Below are 16,823 nucleotides of genomic sequence, written 5' to 3' on the forward strand. Positions count from 1 at the left end.
CCGATTTGTGCTCCTTCGTCATTGTTTAGTGACGGAGGAACACAAACCGGCTGGGACCGAGACAAGGGGTTTGGGACGTTGACGAATGCCAAAGAAGGAATGACATGGATCTTGTCTAGTTCTGATGTGTAATTTGCTGCTTATTATGTATTCAATCACGTGATAAAGATTTAAGGGACCGGCTTCCAAAGGACCTCTCAAGATCAGTCAGGGAGAACGCAGAACTTGGCAGAAGCATTGTCACCAGCACATTAGGCCTATATGCCTGCTGCTGTGCAAGAAAGCGTAGGTAAACGTAGACCTACGTCGAATAAAGTTATATTGAAAAGACTGAAAGTTTCAATCCATTCACGAATCATCAAACACACCATATCAAAGTAAGCTATTCTTAGTCAAATTTGATCTCTCCTCGATCTCGTGATTTAGAAGAATACTCTCGTTGCACGAGGGCATCAACATGTTCCTTAGCTTTAAGACGAAGTGCTGCGACACTCGAACTGCTAACGCTATCATCGCTGCACGAGGTGAACGTACCGACGGTGGTTGGAGAGGATGGTATATCAGCCTTACTGTCTTTGAGTGTAGGGAGACAACCACAGCCTGCCATTGAGACTAATCCTGCTTGTTGGGCGGACTCACGTAGTGCTGCTGCTGCAACCATGCTGTTGAAATATAAATGAAAAATCAGTACAATAAGGTAATTAAAAATACTTCATCATCATCATCATCATCATCATCATCATCATCATCATCATCATCATCATCGTCATCGTCGTTTTCTTCATGTTCATCATCTTCATCATCATCATCATCGACGTCGTTGTCTTCTTCATCATCATCACCGTCGTCATCATCGTCAACATCATCATCACCATCACCATCACTCATCGTCATTGTCATCAACTCATCATCATCATCACCACCACCATTATCATCATCATCAGCAGCAGCAGCAGCACTATCGTCATCATCATCACTACCATTATCTTCATTAGACATCATCCCCGGACATTACCACCACCCAATCATGATCATCATCATCACTACTTCCACCATCACCACTATCCATACATGCACTGCACCATGCGCCATCATCATCATCATCATCAATTATCATCATCATCATCACTATCATACTACCACCACCACCGCTACAACCATCATCATCATGTTTACATCATCATTAATACACTCACTTCTGTTCGCAGTTGTATTTTCACGCCGCATGCAAGTGTTACAAGTAATGTTGTTTTTCCATGCACAGGGTGCCCATGCAAAACTATATATTCGCGTGATCATGCATAGGCCTATATAGAGTTTATAATGCATGGGCGAAAGTCACTCGAAGCAGGCCTGAATAAGAATTGTCTCTCATTTTGTAATGTGATAATTACCTTTCTCTTAATGAGTTCTGTGCTGCCCTTGCCATAGTTTCATTATATAATTGAAGGCTAGCAGCTGACGCAGAAGTTGGTATGAGGGCTGGTGGTCTGACGCCGCCTGCAGCCGCGGCAGCCGCCAGCCACGGGTTACCTGCAGCCGCAAAGTTAATATTGCCGGCTGTTGCTGCTGCCGCGTAAGCTCCGGCAATATGACGGGCTCTCCATGGGTCGATACCGAGCCGTTGCCTGGCTACTTTGCGCCATTTTGCACGACGATTTTGAAACCAAACCTGTGAATATGAAAGAATAAGAATTGACCATTAGTTTTGTGAGATTTTTGATTTATTTTCTAAAGAAAATTCAGAAGATAACATTTTGGGATTGCGTAGCCTCCGAGTCTCACGACTACTATAGTTTACAGATTCCAACGTTCAATTGTTAGAATGCCTTTCAACACAACATTGTCACTTTAAAATTAACTTTTAATCTATAAACATTTCTACAAATTAATGGTCGGAACCCAGAATGAAGGAAAGTAGTGTGGATAGATTTAAAATAAAGCAGGTAAACCTCAAGACATAAACAATCTATATAGGTACTGAATTCAAACCCGAATGACGAAAGAAATCCGATATAAGGCCGTGTAAAATTAATATTTTGGTTCTCGTCCCCTCCCTCCTCAATTTCTGAGATTTGTCAGATTTTTTTTTTTTTTTTTTTTTAGATTTTTCAATTTTTTAGACTTTGGAATGATTTGTGAAATCTTCATACATATAAATAAGTTTATTAGAGAACAAGCATCACTTCTAAGTTTTTTTGTTGTACACTAGGGAGTTTATCCCTAAAAATCTCACATTTGAAAAAAAAAAAAAAGGGCCTCATCGTTTCCTCGAGCACTGTTGGAGAAGACCGAAAACTACTGACAATGCTAATTTTACATTGAAAAAAAAAAAAAAAAAAAAAAAACACCTCCTCCCTCATCAATTCATGAAAATCCTCTGGACGAGAACCAAAACATTAATTTTATACGGCCTAATGATGCAACTTATTTAACAAACACACTTGTTCTCATTAGTTTATTAAAATAGACAACTTTTATGGAAATTTAATAATTCACTTAATTTTAATCGAAATTCTACAATTTTTAAGGAAAAACATCTTTCCTTTAATTTTGCACGTACTTTGCTGAACATAATGCCAACAGCGATTGTTGTGGATATTCAGCAAACATCATCATGCAAAACAAAAATAAACAAATAAATAAATGACCCACCAAACAAACAAACAAACAAAATTACGTGTTAATTAAAGTTGATGTTTTGCTATATTTTTGTCCTTTTTATCAAGAATACGAGACCAAATAAACTCTGCTGATATATATAACTGTTTGAAATTATTTTACTTGCTCTCAAAAAAGTGTCATTATCTGATAGGGCCGAAATTAAAAAATATTGAATTTCAAATAATTACTCCACCCATGTCACATTCATCCGTTTATATGTAATCATTATAAGCCATTTAATGTTCAAAGTTATTGTACTCTTTCTTTCTTTGTTTCTGACCAATTAAGCCTATTATAGTTAATAACAATTAATTACCATGATTATGAGAAATCATGTGTGGGGTAAAAAGGTAAAAATATAAATCTTTCATCACATTAAATAAGACATTTTTCAACACCCACTAAAATTGTCATTAGTTTGTCATCACATTATACTCATTCTCCCTTATGTTAGTTTCTATGAATTAATTAACAATAATTATCCACCCAGATAATAAATATCACAGATACTATAATGTCTGAAACTATACACTGCATTGTTTGGGGTAAATGAGCTTAAAAACATAAATCTTTCATCACATTAAATAAGACATTTTTCAATACCCACTCATATTAATCTCGTAAATTATCACCATTTTGTCGTCACACAGCCCCCCTCTCACATTGTCAATGTCAATATTGCCAACAACACTATGACATGTGATTATATAATTTCTGCGTTATACCGGGGACAGCACCTATTAGTTCACGTATTCAATTTCAAATTTTCGATCATATCTCAACGAACTAATTGATTTCATATAGTGATTAAGGTACTGCGTTGATGGTTTACCCACATGTATGGTACTCATATAACAGATTGATCAGCGTTAAGGCGTGGTTAAACAGATAATATGACAGCGATGATGAGCAAAAACAATATCATTAGGACGAGATTTCTTATAATTAATTACATTCGCAAACGCGGCTTGGTTACTGAGCATTTTGTAAACTCATTGCACTGATATACCTGTATTGAACTTGAAATAGATACAGAAAGAGCCATGCATAAAATGTTCATGCAGGTAGTGATGATGTAATTTGAGATATGATGTTCCAGAAGCCAAGTTAGGTCTACTGTGTATAAAAGAATGAAATGAACACCTTTGGCACTTCATTTTGGTATGGATTTTTAGAATTGAAGGAACTGATTCGAACTGAAAATTACTGAGTATTACAATATTGTAAAAAAACGGGCAATTGTTGTTGTTATTGTTGTTGTTGTTATTTGTTTATATAAAATAACGTCAGATCGAATTGTCTTAGATTGTCAAAATATTAGGAGATATTTAGATATTCAAAATATCTTATATAAATTAAATAAATTAAGATTAATAGTGAATTGAATTTAAATATGTACAAAACAGTATAATATTGCAATGCATATTCTGTCGGTCGGACATCCGGGCTATCTCTAGTCTCGGGCCCAAGCTGCATGTGGCTCACGGTTTGTTGTGTACAACAGAAACCGGCTGTGAAGGAGGCTACATAGCGATGTTGCTGGAGTGACATTCAATTTCGGAAAAAAACGACACTCGACCATGGAATTTAATTTTAAGTTTGTCAGTATATAAACGGTAAATCAAGTAAGTTTCTTTCACTCTGAAGACTTAGAAACGGTTGTTTGATTCCACTGACTATTTGCGATCGAAATTTACATTACACCAATGACAAAAATCATCAACAAAAATCGAATCACGGACTTGTTTTCACTCAAACATCATCAACCGGAAGTGACGTGACATGGACCGACAGAATAACATAACAAATAAAACATAAGGAAGAACTGAGCTTGTGGCTGATCATAAAAACAAAGAAACGTTTATAATGCTTCATTTTTCTTGTTATAATTATGTAGTTTTACAAAGTTTCAGGTAAGGCAGAGAATTGCATTAAAATCGTTTAGTATTATACATTAGGGATATTACATGTATATAGGGCTTACATTGTACGAAGGACATCCTTATATAATACAATGCTATCTACTGTAGATAGCAATGTGCAATTTATAAAACAAAACATATTACACGTCTCTCTACATGCAGCGTGTTTCATTCGATAAAACTAAAAATGTGCTTATAAAATAAACTATATACATAATTTGGTATCACGATTGCATAATCACTTATAAAGTGTTAACAGACAAACAAACAAACAAACAAACAAACAAGCCAGCTTACCTGCACTCTTGCTTCTGTGAGATTAATACGCATAGCTAGATCTTCGCGGAGGAATACATCTGGGTAATGTGTCTTGGCAAATAATTGTTCTAATTCGCTTAATTGTTGAGGCGTAAAAGTTGTCCTATTTCGTCTCTATTTGTATAAAAACAAGGAAGGGAAGAAGAAAAGAATACCATGAAAACGTGACTGTTACAAATTAGCAAGTCTTTCATCAAATTTGAATTATTTAATTTGTAAGACACAAGATGTTGCCCTCACAATGTTTGCCATTCAAAACAGGACATTATAGTAGAGAGGCCACTTTGTGGCGGTCCCAATATGCAACAGTTTGGGACAAAGGCGACAACCGGGTTAGAGTTAATCGTTTAACCCGGCTGTCAATTCTGAAAGTGACTTGAACTGAGATATTTTGGTTGAAAATGTATTTTTTTGTGACTTTTTTACAATTTTTACCCATAAAATGTCAGACATTAAAGTAGCCATAATTTTGAAAGATAATGGAATGCAACCTTAGTTTTTGCTCTGAGGGCATATGAATATTTTATGTTGGTGAACAAAGATATTCCATAATATCTGTATATTGAGGCAAAATCTGGGTTAAAACATGTTTTCTACCAAAATTCACATTCTTGAACTATACATGATCAAAAGTTTTATAAACACGTTCTTAATTGTTTTGTTATTTATTTATAATTATAATGTATATACTGCCAAGTAAGTGTATGTTGATATTACATTAAACCTTCAGAACGACGTGAACATAATAAAATATTATAGAATAGTAAAGATAGCACATTTTAATTGAAAATAATTTAAATTATTTTGTTCTAGATCAATCAGCTATCATTATTTTATCCTGTTTATAAACTTAGGTGAATGTTGTACTTTGAAATCCGTCTTTTATAAAATAATTATAATCAAAATAAAGTATATAACATGAATCTATGATAGCAAAAGAATATTAGGAATTATCTTAATTTTGTCATTTCTTTGCTTCACCCGGCCTTATCAGGCGTTAACAATGGTTAATGTTACCCTCCTTTGTTTATAAAACATAAGCAGCATAGCACGAAAATGTTTGAAAATGATGATGTAGTTTTAAGATTTTTAAATAAGTACTGATCTCGTCCCTCTTTGTTTATACAAACATATTCATGAACACCGATAAAACAATGAACAATTAGCAATTAATGAGTCCTAGCGAATTGCTATATCTAGTTCACTTATTCAGTAAGGCGTATATTGTTACCATTTTCATGTCTTTGTAATATAAACTTTATAAGCAAAACAACAGTTTTTTTCCTTACATGTATGTATATATGTCTCCGTAACAATGGGCCATTAATAAATGCCTGTTAATTCAACCAGCACATTACGTGTAAAAAATTAATGAATCAGCAGTCATTAAGGAACATTAAAGTCACATTAACATGTCAACTTTAGAGTATTAATTAAACACGTGCTTTTATAAGCAAAGAAATCACACAAGTTTTAACATGTCATGTTTAAAGTCAAGTACGATCTTATGAAACTAGTGAATTTTTTCAAATCTGATTTTTGGCATATTTATACATGTCCCAACTTACACCTAAATAAAATTAGCCAAATTGGTTGTGTTAGTCAGGTCAAGAGCAATTTTGATATAATTTATGTGATATTTACACATTAAGTCCACCATGGAACTCCAAGTTAAACGGGCAAAATAACCATTGGAATTTTTTACACTTTACCTTGTTATTTCGGTTTAAAATGGACAGAACCCTTTTCTGACAGTTTATATTATCAATATTATTTCAGCATTTTGAATAAAGAATAACAAAATTAAAATTTGATGGATATCGTACACTATGGCTTTAGCATGCTTTTGGTTTATACAAATGTTGCATGTTTGAAAGTTTAAAATTATTTTCGATATTTGCATATAACAATGGAAAAACAACAAAATCTGATCATAAAATAAAATATTCGGAAAGAAGATACTTCGGTAAACAGGATCACTGCATTATGAATTACATTTCCATCTCGTTTCTTGCAATTACATGTATAAAGACATTTTATAGCGTTATCTATATATAACATTCAATGTTAAAAGTATAAATGATGATCATCAAATCGAAATAAATACGACCAACAAGAACATTTGACGTTTTATATCATTGCTCTCATGCAATTATGAGTTTGTCATGTTATATTTGCTATTCGAGTTTCTCACGAAATAACTAAGATCTGAGATTTTCCAAACGTATTCTTATTTGGGCCTAAAAATGTTTATGACGTCATTCGCATGTACCCGTATATTTTTTCCCAGATTTACTTTTGCTTTCTGCAAGCCAGGTTCAAATTGCAATATGACTTCTAAGATACAAGATACAAGATAATTTTATTTCAATAATTCACACAAATCACATGCAAAAGTATAAATTCAAAAAACAAATAAAGAACTTAAGCAATATTAACAAACGAATAATGGAGGAGATGACCAGCAGGCCACTGAGACGAGTAACCCAGGCCAGAGGAAGTCACCCCTTTAACAAAAATAAATTATGACCATCAAAAGAAACAAAAACAAGACAAACAAACGAGAAACAGTGTGTTAAAGCACAGTATTTTAAGCAAACTGCGTTTACTCCGAGCGAGTTGACTATTGAGGAGGTGAGAGTAAAAAACAAAAACAAAAACAAACAAACAAACAAGCAAGCAAGCCTCCCAACAAATAAACTCAATTATAATCCTTAGCAGAGCAATATTTTTGGCCCCCAAATCACTGGCAGAAACTGGTATTCGTCCAGTAAATTTAACCAGATTTCGGCTACACTCAACCGCCTGCATAAAACATCTGAAAATTGCAAGCTGTTATAAAATGGCAACATCCTTTATATATCAGATTGGATCCCCCTAAACTTTATACAAAAATAGAACTGTCCCTACCCGACACGATACATTCATCTCAGCAGAAAATCCCGCGTAAGTAGCATCGAAACCTCCCGTAATATCATCCCCAAATCTGGCTACAAGAACAGAATCCATCCTCACGCAGCTTCTGAAGCACGCCACACTCAAGTAAACTTTTCCTCCTACTATTTTCTCCTGACCACCAAATCTGGCTTCTCTTTGTCCTCTGAAGCCACACACCCTTACAACTTTTGTGTTGAAATTTTAACCCAACCCCAAACATCACCATGCACTGTCCCACTTGCGTTGCTACAGGTTGGTGGTGTTGATGGCATTTTGACAGGGGCCAATCAATTTGGACTAAGTGAGCTTGGACGTGGGTCGTTTGCAACAAGAAAACATTCCCTGAGGTGGTGGGTAATCTCTTGTTATGTGCACTGGGGTATTAACTGCTTATTGGGGTAACTTTATCAAAGATACTATATTGAATGAAATATAAGAAGGAAATGCAAGTATTTTGTTATTATGCTCAATTCAAAGAAATGAATGACCATGTTTTATAAACGTGATCATATCTTCACAAATTTAAAAACAAAGGCACACAATTTTGCCTTTGATAACGATTCTGGTAGGGATCGAAAGCTCAGGCCACTAACAAATTTGAATTTTACTACACAGGCTTTTTTGTGGATAAGCAGTTTACAACAGCACTCTTTTTAACAGAAATATATATTTGTGATGTGGCACAGGAGTTAAAAGTCAACATAGTGTAGCCCTTTTCTCTTTCTTACTCAAAGTTATATTATTTTTCCTTGGTCCTCGACTCTGTTATTTAAATACATGTAGATGTCAGTGGTGTTTTGTGTTTCGAATCCTGAATTTAAAAGTTGCTATTTAGCCTATAAGGTTATGTTTGCTTTTGTCCGTAATTTCGATTTCTTAATTTTTTTCTGCAACTTCAAATTTATATCAAGAAAGTGCCTGGCCTATGTGAATTTTTTAGAACCTCTGCAATAAAAATCATGTGAAAATCATGTGAAGACCTTAGCGCAAGAAGACCGTAAGTCCACTTGGCCCCTCAACATGTAGTACACTAAAAGTTGCGTACAGTTTCGTATAGTTTGGTAATGTTTTATACATGTTCAGGGGCCAAAACAAATCTTTCACAACCTTTCATGATGTTTTCACCTTGGAATATGTAACATTATAAAACCCTAAGAATATACGTAATTTTAGTGTATACATGTTGAGGGGCTAAGTGGACTTACGGTCTTCTTGCGCTCAGGTCATCATGTTTTAGATAATATTCTTTTTTTTAAAAACCGAGTTACCAGTTTCGCATGTACCTATTTTTTGCATTCAGTAGCACTTCTCTTTAGCCTATAAAACAAACACTGAGCTGTCGGTTAGCATTGATTGTAATTTATTTATTTTATTTTATTAAAACTTCTTTGGCCTAAATCATCCTAAAACATGTACGTACCTTATTTACTTCGAATTGTTTTAAAACTTATTTGGCCTAAATCACCCTAAACCTTTCAAAAACTAAGTTATGTACCTTAAGAGTCGGATGGCTGTAAACACTGTCAACATAACCATGAGCATGAATCTGAAATGATAGTAAAAATTATGATTCGCTCAAGTAAACAATTATATATTTTCTCCGCTCGACATTAATTGTCTTCATTATCTTTTCAAATTTTTCAACATGATTTTGTTTGACATTGTCATATTTTGTCGCGTGGTTTAACTTCGTAATGTAGGGCTCTTATTTCATTAGGCCTATATTATCCCTTATATTGCGATAACTTCTATTTTTTGTCCAAAATGTTGACAAATGTTTGATATAATTTAAGAATTCCCCATATCAAGTCCATCAAATATAAAATCTACATGAAAAATATATTTGAACGAGTGCAAACATGCCTAGTATTGGTTCAATGTTGCTTGATACGTTTTTGTATACAATGAAATCCCACGTTTTACGCCAGCATCATTAGTGTCATAGCCCCGATAAACATGTACAAAGCACGCCGTTTGCGATGAGGGAATGGTTAAAAACTCGATTTGGGACTTTCAGTAATCCTTCGGAGTCGATTGCATGTTCTTTAGATTAACCCTAACCCTACCCGAGGTTTTTGGCTATCGGAAGGAAAAGAAGGAACGAAAAGGAGAGAAGATGAAGAAGAAAGTCACTTGGCACCCCTGGATTCGAACCTCGGACCCCTCGCATGCCACGCAGAAGATCCCCAGCATGTAGCTACACAGGTGACGTTGGCCCGGCCAACGATTCCCTGGGTATATATGACTTGGTCTGATTGCGTCATCAAGTCCCGTGGAATCCGTGCACGCAGAGCGGTTTCAATAGTGAGCTTTAGTGAGTCCTAGTTCTGTTAGGGTTAAGAAGGCATATAGGGAAAATATGCATGGTCATTAACCCTAACCCTACCTGAGGTTTTTGGCTATCGGAAGGGAAAGAAGGAACGAAAAGGAGAGAAGATGAAGAAGAAAGTCACTTGGCACCCCTGGATTCGAACCTCGGACCCCTCGCATGCCACGCAGAAGATCCCCAGCATGTAGCGACACAGGTGACGTTGGCCCGGCCAACGATTCCCTGGGTATATATGACTTGGTCTGATTGCGTCATCAAGTCCCGTGGAATCCGTGCACGCAGAGCGGTTTCAATAGTGAGCTTTAGTGAGTCCTAGTTCTGTTAGGGTTAACGAAGGGTTTGGTTTACAGAACTTTACATGCACTGTCAATGTCAGCCGGTATTATGGGTTGTCCGATTTGTGAATACAACTTATTTACTATCCTGTTTAAATGCAAATGGATTTCTTATATCCAGATGAAATAGATAACTTTACTTTAATGAAACAGACAAGCTTCTAAAGCCTATACTTAGTGGATGGAAGGAAGGTTATTCACTGAACTTTTAAAGAGTTAAGAATGACTTTATTTTCTCTTCATCTCTTCGCACGTTCTTTGATCTATTTCGATAAAGGCTATATCAAATTATACGATGTATGCTTATAAATATAGGCTTTTATAAAGGCTGGCTATACACATTTGCTTGACAAGGATAGATCAAGATCCAATTAAGTGCGATCCGAACACTACAACAAAACAAACAAACATGTAACCTAACAAACAAATCAACAGAGAATGCCATTCTTCTTCGGGCCTATACGGTAGGATATACATAATAGGCCTAATTTATTCGTCAATTGGTCAAATAACTAAATAGTTTTAATAAAGGCCTATTTGGTGCCGTAATAAGATATCAATGAAATGTAAGCCTACTTTGGCCAGAATTTCGTCCAGTATAGTGCACGATGTTCTGATTTCTCAATTTCATCTGAACTGTTTAAACTTTCTCTAAGTCTCTGTCTCTCTAATCTGTTCCTGGCTTGCGGCCTCCCTTGCAGCAACATATACCTACATGTGTAATATCCGTGTATGTAAAATAACATTTATTTTATTAATTGGCTCAAATCTTTGTCCAATGACCACTCTATAAATTATGTGTCTTAAGAAATTAAGTTAATTCAACTATAATGTTGTTGGTCTTATCTGACTATTGGCATATATGTAAATGAGGGACTACAGACATGCATTTTGTGTATTTTGCGGTCATCTATAGCAGCCCTGCAGCAAGCGTCCAAAATCGTTCCCTCTGCTGTTTCAGGCCCTCACTTTAGGAAGTTCTTTTATATCAAAATCGGACCGAAAGAAAATAAACTAGTTCCGAAGTAATACTTTCATAAATTTTCAACTCTAACATCTCTAATCTTTGTCGAGTAATAATAAAACCTCCTATAGATTTAATTCAAGTTCAGTTGTGCAAAAGGAAAGACAAAAATATAGGATAAGATCCTTTATAATATCCTATATTCCTATTTCAAATGGTCTTCCACCAGTGAGTGTCATCATTTAGTGCCAGCCTATACTCAAGTTCATATTATCCCGCGGGTTTTAACTCAATATCGCGTTATTAACTCAATATCGCGTTATTAACTCAATATTGCGTTATTAACTCAATATCGCGAAATTAAATATGGTTAACAAACTTTAGAACTCTCCACTTGATGTGGAAATTGAAAAACAAATCTTAAAATTACTCAGAAAAGCTAAAATTTAAAAAAAGAAAAAGAAAAAAAAAAGAAAAAGAAAAGAAAAAAAAAAAAGAAAGAAAAAAAGAAGAGAGGTGGAAAAGGAGAAAAGGGAAAGAAAAAAGGGGGGGGTTTTAAGAAAAGAAAAAAAAAAGAAAAGAAAAGAAATGAAAAGAAAAGAAAAGAAAAGAAATGAAAAGAAAAGAAAAAAAGAAAGAAAGAAAGAAAGAAAGAAAGAAAGAAAGAAAGAAAGAAAGAAAGAAAGAAAGAAAAAAAAAAAGAAAGAAAGAAAGAAAGAAAGAAAAAAAGAAAGAAAGAAAGAAAAAAGAAAAAAAAAAAAAGAAAAAAGAAAAGAAACAAGATAAAATTTGTTTCCAACTCACCTGTCTCCTCCTATTGTACATGAGCTCATCCATGAACAGCTCCTCTCCAAGACCTGCTATAGGTGTAGGACCCATCAGATGAGCGCTGTGATGTGTAGGGCTACCTGAAACTAGAATAACAGAGAACACTAAATAAGAATTTCATCAAAAAATGCTGTATGTGATCCGTGGCATTCAGGGTGAAATGTTTGCATTTTGTGTTCCAATTTTGGTTCGTTATTTGTTCAGGCAGGGAAACATGTTCTTTCCTCCCTCCCATGGTTGTTATGCCACTGTTTTTGAAGAACTGTGCAGATTTACCTGCTGAAACTAACGATGGAACGCAAAATGAGAATTAGACTGCATAAAAGACCTGCTATCAGGCCTGGTATATAGTGCCGTACCTACCAGCATGTGTGCTGTGCATAGTGCTATCTGAGACTAATGATTTGATAACACAGAATACCAGTTATGATCTAAATTTGATGAATGCATTCACCGTATAAAGCTAGATTAAATCAGAAGATATCGTCTTCAGTAGATAGTTGAGTAAAAATTGAATTAGTGCTATATAGAGCACCGAATAATTCGATATATTCAGTAGCTAGATAAAACATAAAACGCTATCTTCAGTAGATACCTGAATATAAAACATTAAACGCTATCTTCAGTAGATAGCTGAATATAAAACATTATACGCTATCTTCAGTAGATAGCTGAATATGAAACATTAAACACTATCTTCAGTAGATACCTGAATATAAAACATTAAACGCTATCTTCAGTAGATAGCTGAATATAAAACATTATACGCTATCTTCAGTATTTAGCTGAATATAAAACATTAAACGCTATCTTCAGTAGATAGTTGAATATGAAACATTAAACACTATCTTCAGTAGATACCTGAATATAAAACATTAAACGCTATCTTCAGTAGATAGCTGAATATAAAACATTATACGCTATCTTCAGTATATAGCTGAATATAAAACATTAAACGCTATCTTCAGTATTTAGCTGAATATAAAACATTAAACGCTATCTTCAGTAGAGAGCTGAATATGAAACATTAAACACTATCTTCAGTAGATACCTGAATATAAAACATTAAACGCTATCTTCAGTAGATAGCTGAATATAAAACATTATACGCTATCTTCAGTATATAGCTGAATATAAAACATTAAACGCTATCTTCAGTATTTAGCTGAATATAAAACATTGAACGCTATATTCTGTAGATAGCTAAATATAAAACATTAAACACTATCTTCAGTAGATAGCTGAATACAAAACATTAAACGCTATCTTCAGTAGATAGCTGAATATGAAACATTAAACACTATCTTCAGTAGATAGCTGAATATGAAACATTAAACGCTATCTTCAGTAGATAGCTGAATATAAAATATTAAACGCTATCTTCAGTAGATAGCTTAATATAAAACATTAAACGCTATCTTTAGTATTTAGCTGAATATAAAACATTGAACGCTATCTTCAGTAGATAGCCTAATATAAAACATTAAATACTATCTTCAGTAGATAGCTGAATATAAAACATTAAACAATATCTTCAGTAGATAGCTGAATATAAAACATTAGACGCTATCTTCAGCAGATAGCTGAAATTAAAATATTAAATGCTATCTTCAGTAGATAGCTTAATATGAAATATTAAACGCTACTTTAAGTGGAAAGCTAAATATAAAATGTTAAACGCTATTTTCAGTAGATAGCTGTTTTCTATCTTCAGCAGATAGCTAAATACAAAATATTAAACGCTATCTTCAGTAGATGACCGAATAAAGGTAATTCGCTATCTTCAGCAGATAGCAAAATACAACGGTATCTTCAGTAGATGACCGAATAAAAGTATTTGCTATCTTCAGTAGATACTGAATATAAAATATTAAACGCTATCTTCAGTAGATGACCAAATAAAAGTAATTCGCTATCTTCAGCAGATAGCTCAATGCAAGATATTAAACGGTATCGCAGTAGATGACTGAATAAAATGTAGTCACTATCTTCAGAATATAGTCTGATACAAATAATGCTAACTTTATATTATTTTCAATAAATAGACGGGTATACGGAGTACATGCTCTCGTCAGAAAGCTGCCGATAATCAATTCTGATGTTGTTTCAGTAGAAATTTAGATATAAATAATACTTTTATGTTCTGAATTATATAGGTGGATTTAACAAGTAAATCCTATCTTCAGTAGATAGCTGTATTAATACATATGCCAAATGGTTAGTATAATATCAAATGCTAGGCCTATATAATTTTACAGAAAGGAAATTTGAAATGTTATCTTCAGAATATAATTTTATGAAAGATAACATTTATATGCTATTTAATAGTAACTATCAGTTGATAGCTGGATAAAACTACCCTTGTATAACAACAATTTATTTCTCCCTTAACTTTTCGATATTTCGACCACGCCTATAATTTTAGTTGAAGTTGAGAAAACGAATTAACGTCACACCCCGAGTTAACTGAGTTATTCTAGTATACACTTCTAGTGCCCGTTTCTATTCATCGTTATGTATTCTTCTCCCGTGCATTATTTTCGCGAACTACCCTTCACAGCCCAAATTATATAAACCTGCACGCTAAACAATGCATTATCTAAAACCTGCACGCTAAACAATAGATTCTAGATAATACGTGCACGCTCAAATACTAGAAATACTACTTTCACATAACCATAAAGTAGAGTTAGGTGGCGCTTTAGACACAGAGATCTTACTTACTTACTTTACTTTTGTCCTCCGCTTATTCCTCTCAGAGTCGCGGGGAAATGATGGGACGTCTGTCTTGGGCTGCATGGGTAGCATCTGTCAGGTTGGTATTGTGCCTTGTCAGGATTTTCTTGCCCCCCTCAATCCATCTTCTTCTTGGCCTTCCGACAGGTTTGGTACCGGACAGTTTGCTGTTGTAGGACCGCAGGGCTGGTTGATTTGTGGGCATGCGCATAAGATGACCAAACCATTTGATGCGATGGCTTTCAATCTGGTCTAGCATAGGCTTGGTGCCAACCATGTCTCTGATGACTTCATTCCTAATTTTGTCCCGTCGTGTCTTGTTTACAGCTTTTCGTAGGCATTTCATTTCACAGGTGGTGATCTTCTGTTCAGTCTTTTTGATCATAGCCAATGTTTGTGCCTGGTAGCAGAGAGTCGGGGTATAGATTGCGTTGATGATTGTTCTTTTGCATCCATTGGCACAGCTGGGTGGGAAAGTATAGGCCCAAGCATGAAGGTGATGTTGTTTGCTTTCTGGCATCTGGTTTCAATTTCTCGGTCTATCTTCCCGTCTTCAGTAAAGATGCTGCCCAGATACTTAAACTCCTTTGATTGCTGGAGGGTTGTGTTGTCAATCTTGATGTCCAAGGTCTTTTGGGATCGGCTGATCAGCATGGTTTCTGTCTTTGGGATGCTTATGCTCATGCCATACTTTTGGCAGGTTGCGTGCAGTCTGTTGGTGTGGTTTTGTAAGCTAAGGCTGTCTTGGTGGATGAGACATTGATCATCTGCAAACAGTAGTTCATTGAGAGCTTCTTCATCTAGATTTGCTTCTTGGGTGATCCTGTCCATAAAAATGAGGAACAGGAGAGGCGAGAGGACACATCCTTGTCGGACACCTGACTTCACAGGAAACCACTTGGTGAGTCCGGTCCTTGTCCTGACAGAGATCACATAACTATATAACTGTCTGTTCGATATATATACCAACAAAGAAGGTACGAATATACATTATGTGGTGTTAAAATGGTATAGTTACAAACGGTGTTCTATAATAGGGTACAATTACCGAATAAGGTGCAACTCGCTAGACTTGAGTCCAGTCCTCGTTTACGGAGTTTAGGATTAGGGTTTAGGGTTGGGATAGGGCAGTCTTGTAATAAGACTAGTAGAGTTGCACCCTTGCAAATATCATTGTCATAAATTATGATTAATGACCTCAAATAAATCAAACATCAAATGAGAATAATCGAGCTTCTATTAATTAAAAAGGGCCAAAAACAGGTGGATCATAATTATACAAGATGACACCATTGCAAAATATTCAGCATTTTACAAATGAAATACATGTAGGCCTATATCTAAAATAACATAGCCGGGCCCGGGAATCACACATTAGCGCATAATATCATGATCATGCTTTATAATACCCTATGATAATACTGAACAAATTGTTAAATCCCAATGTCGTGTGTTTTAATATAAGTAGTTCAAATTATAGAGCTATAAAGTCCAGTTGATATTCACCGTAGTACTAGTCTGACATCTAAATCGATCGTTTCCAATTGGTTCAGTGCTCTCTGTGTTCGAAACCACGATATTAAATGATCACAACATAAAGTCAAGTCAATTAAACCATGCGTGAATAAGTTACCTAAGTATGACGTATGGCGCAATCGATACCATTGATAGCTAACTTAACAGGGATTGATTTTCTTTACCAGTTAAATGCTACGTAGCTGGTCAATGTCCTGACGGTGTTTTTAAAATGTAAGATATTTTCCCTAATATTAAAACTAATATAATGAATG

General features: G+C 34.9%; 1 protein-coding gene across 2 annotated transcripts in view; it reads right to left on the minus strand.

Moving 5' to 3' along the window:
* Positions 1 to 248: 248 nt before the first annotated feature.
* The window catches only part of LOC140165418 (uncharacterized), a 36,217-nt gene continuing 19,642 nt past the window's right edge, over positions 249 to 16,823 (minus strand). Inside the window, exons 2-6 of one of the 2 annotated variants that reach the window (XM_072188722.1) lie at positions 12,274 to 12,383; positions 9,337 to 9,387; positions 4,884 to 5,018; positions 1,395 to 1,672; positions 249 to 662 (exon numbers count right to left, since the gene is read on the minus strand). In XM_072188722.1, the coding sequence (XP_072044823.1) occupies positions 389 to 662; positions 1,395 to 1,672; positions 4,884 to 5,018; positions 9,337 to 9,387; positions 12,274 to 12,383 (848 nt within the window). In that variant the 3' untranslated portion in view covers positions 249 to 388. The remainder of the gene's footprint in view (positions 663 to 1,394; positions 1,673 to 4,883; positions 5,019 to 9,336; positions 9,388 to 12,273; positions 12,384 to 16,823) is intronic. The other variant, XM_072188723.1, reaches the window with a different exon arrangement.

Source organism: Amphiura filiformis, chromosome 12 (assembly GCF_039555335.1).
Source record: "Amphiura filiformis chromosome 12, Afil_fr2py, whole genome shotgun sequence".
Lineage (NCBI taxonomy): Eukaryota > Metazoa > Echinodermata > Ophiuroidea > Amphilepidida > Amphiuridae > Amphiura > Amphiura filiformis.